The 465-nt window shown below is 47.3% G+C and overlaps 1 protein-coding gene across 1 annotated transcript; it reads right to left on the bottom strand.

Moving 5' to 3' along the window:
• Nucleotides 1-9: 9 nt before the first annotated feature.
• LOC109508687 (glutathione S-transferase omega-1-like) lies at nucleotides 10-461 on the bottom strand (the record flags this gene model as incomplete). Its single annotated transcript, XM_019858692.1, has 2 exons — nucleotides 10-206; nucleotides 346-461. Coding segments are annotated over 2 exons (267 nt in total), but the record flags the coding sequence as incomplete, so codon positions are not given.
• Between the last annotated feature and the right edge of the window lie 4 nt (nucleotides 462-465).

Below are 465 nucleotides of genomic sequence, written 5' to 3'. Positions count from 1 at the left end.
AAAAAAAAAAAAAAAAACAGGACAGATCAAGGCGCGGTTCAGCGTTGTCTCAACTCTACAGGCCGTAGTCAAAATTGGGTTTGCCCTCCAGGTAGGTCTTGTAGAAGGCCTTGTAGACGTCCACACTGTGCCCGCTAACTTTGACGACGGGGTCTTCGTACATGAGCTTCACCCAGTTCCTCAACTCAGGCGCATCGTCCAAGCAGCTGGAAGGTCGAAGGGGAAGAAGCATTGTCATTATTATCTTCGATTGCAACGCTGCTGTTCTTTCACGGTGCGGTCACATAAGACAAAATTAGAATCGTTATTCTTATCTTCCATTTACGTTGGGAGGGGATTACTCACTCCTTCAACTCGAGGGGCTCCAGCCTCTCAAACCATGGCCATATCATGTAATCGGTCATGTTGACGGAATCTCCACCAAAGAACTTTGTCTTCTTCTTTGCCAGGTGCTGGAATATAGGC

This window comes from Hippocampus comes, unplaced genomic scaffold, assembly GCF_001891065.2.
Source record: "Hippocampus comes isolate QL1 unplaced genomic scaffold, H_comes_QL1_v1.1 C16483744, whole genome shotgun sequence".
Lineage (NCBI taxonomy): Eukaryota > Metazoa > Chordata > Actinopteri > Syngnathiformes > Syngnathidae > Hippocampus > Hippocampus comes.
This window is presented reverse-complemented; position numbering and strand designations above follow the sequence as displayed.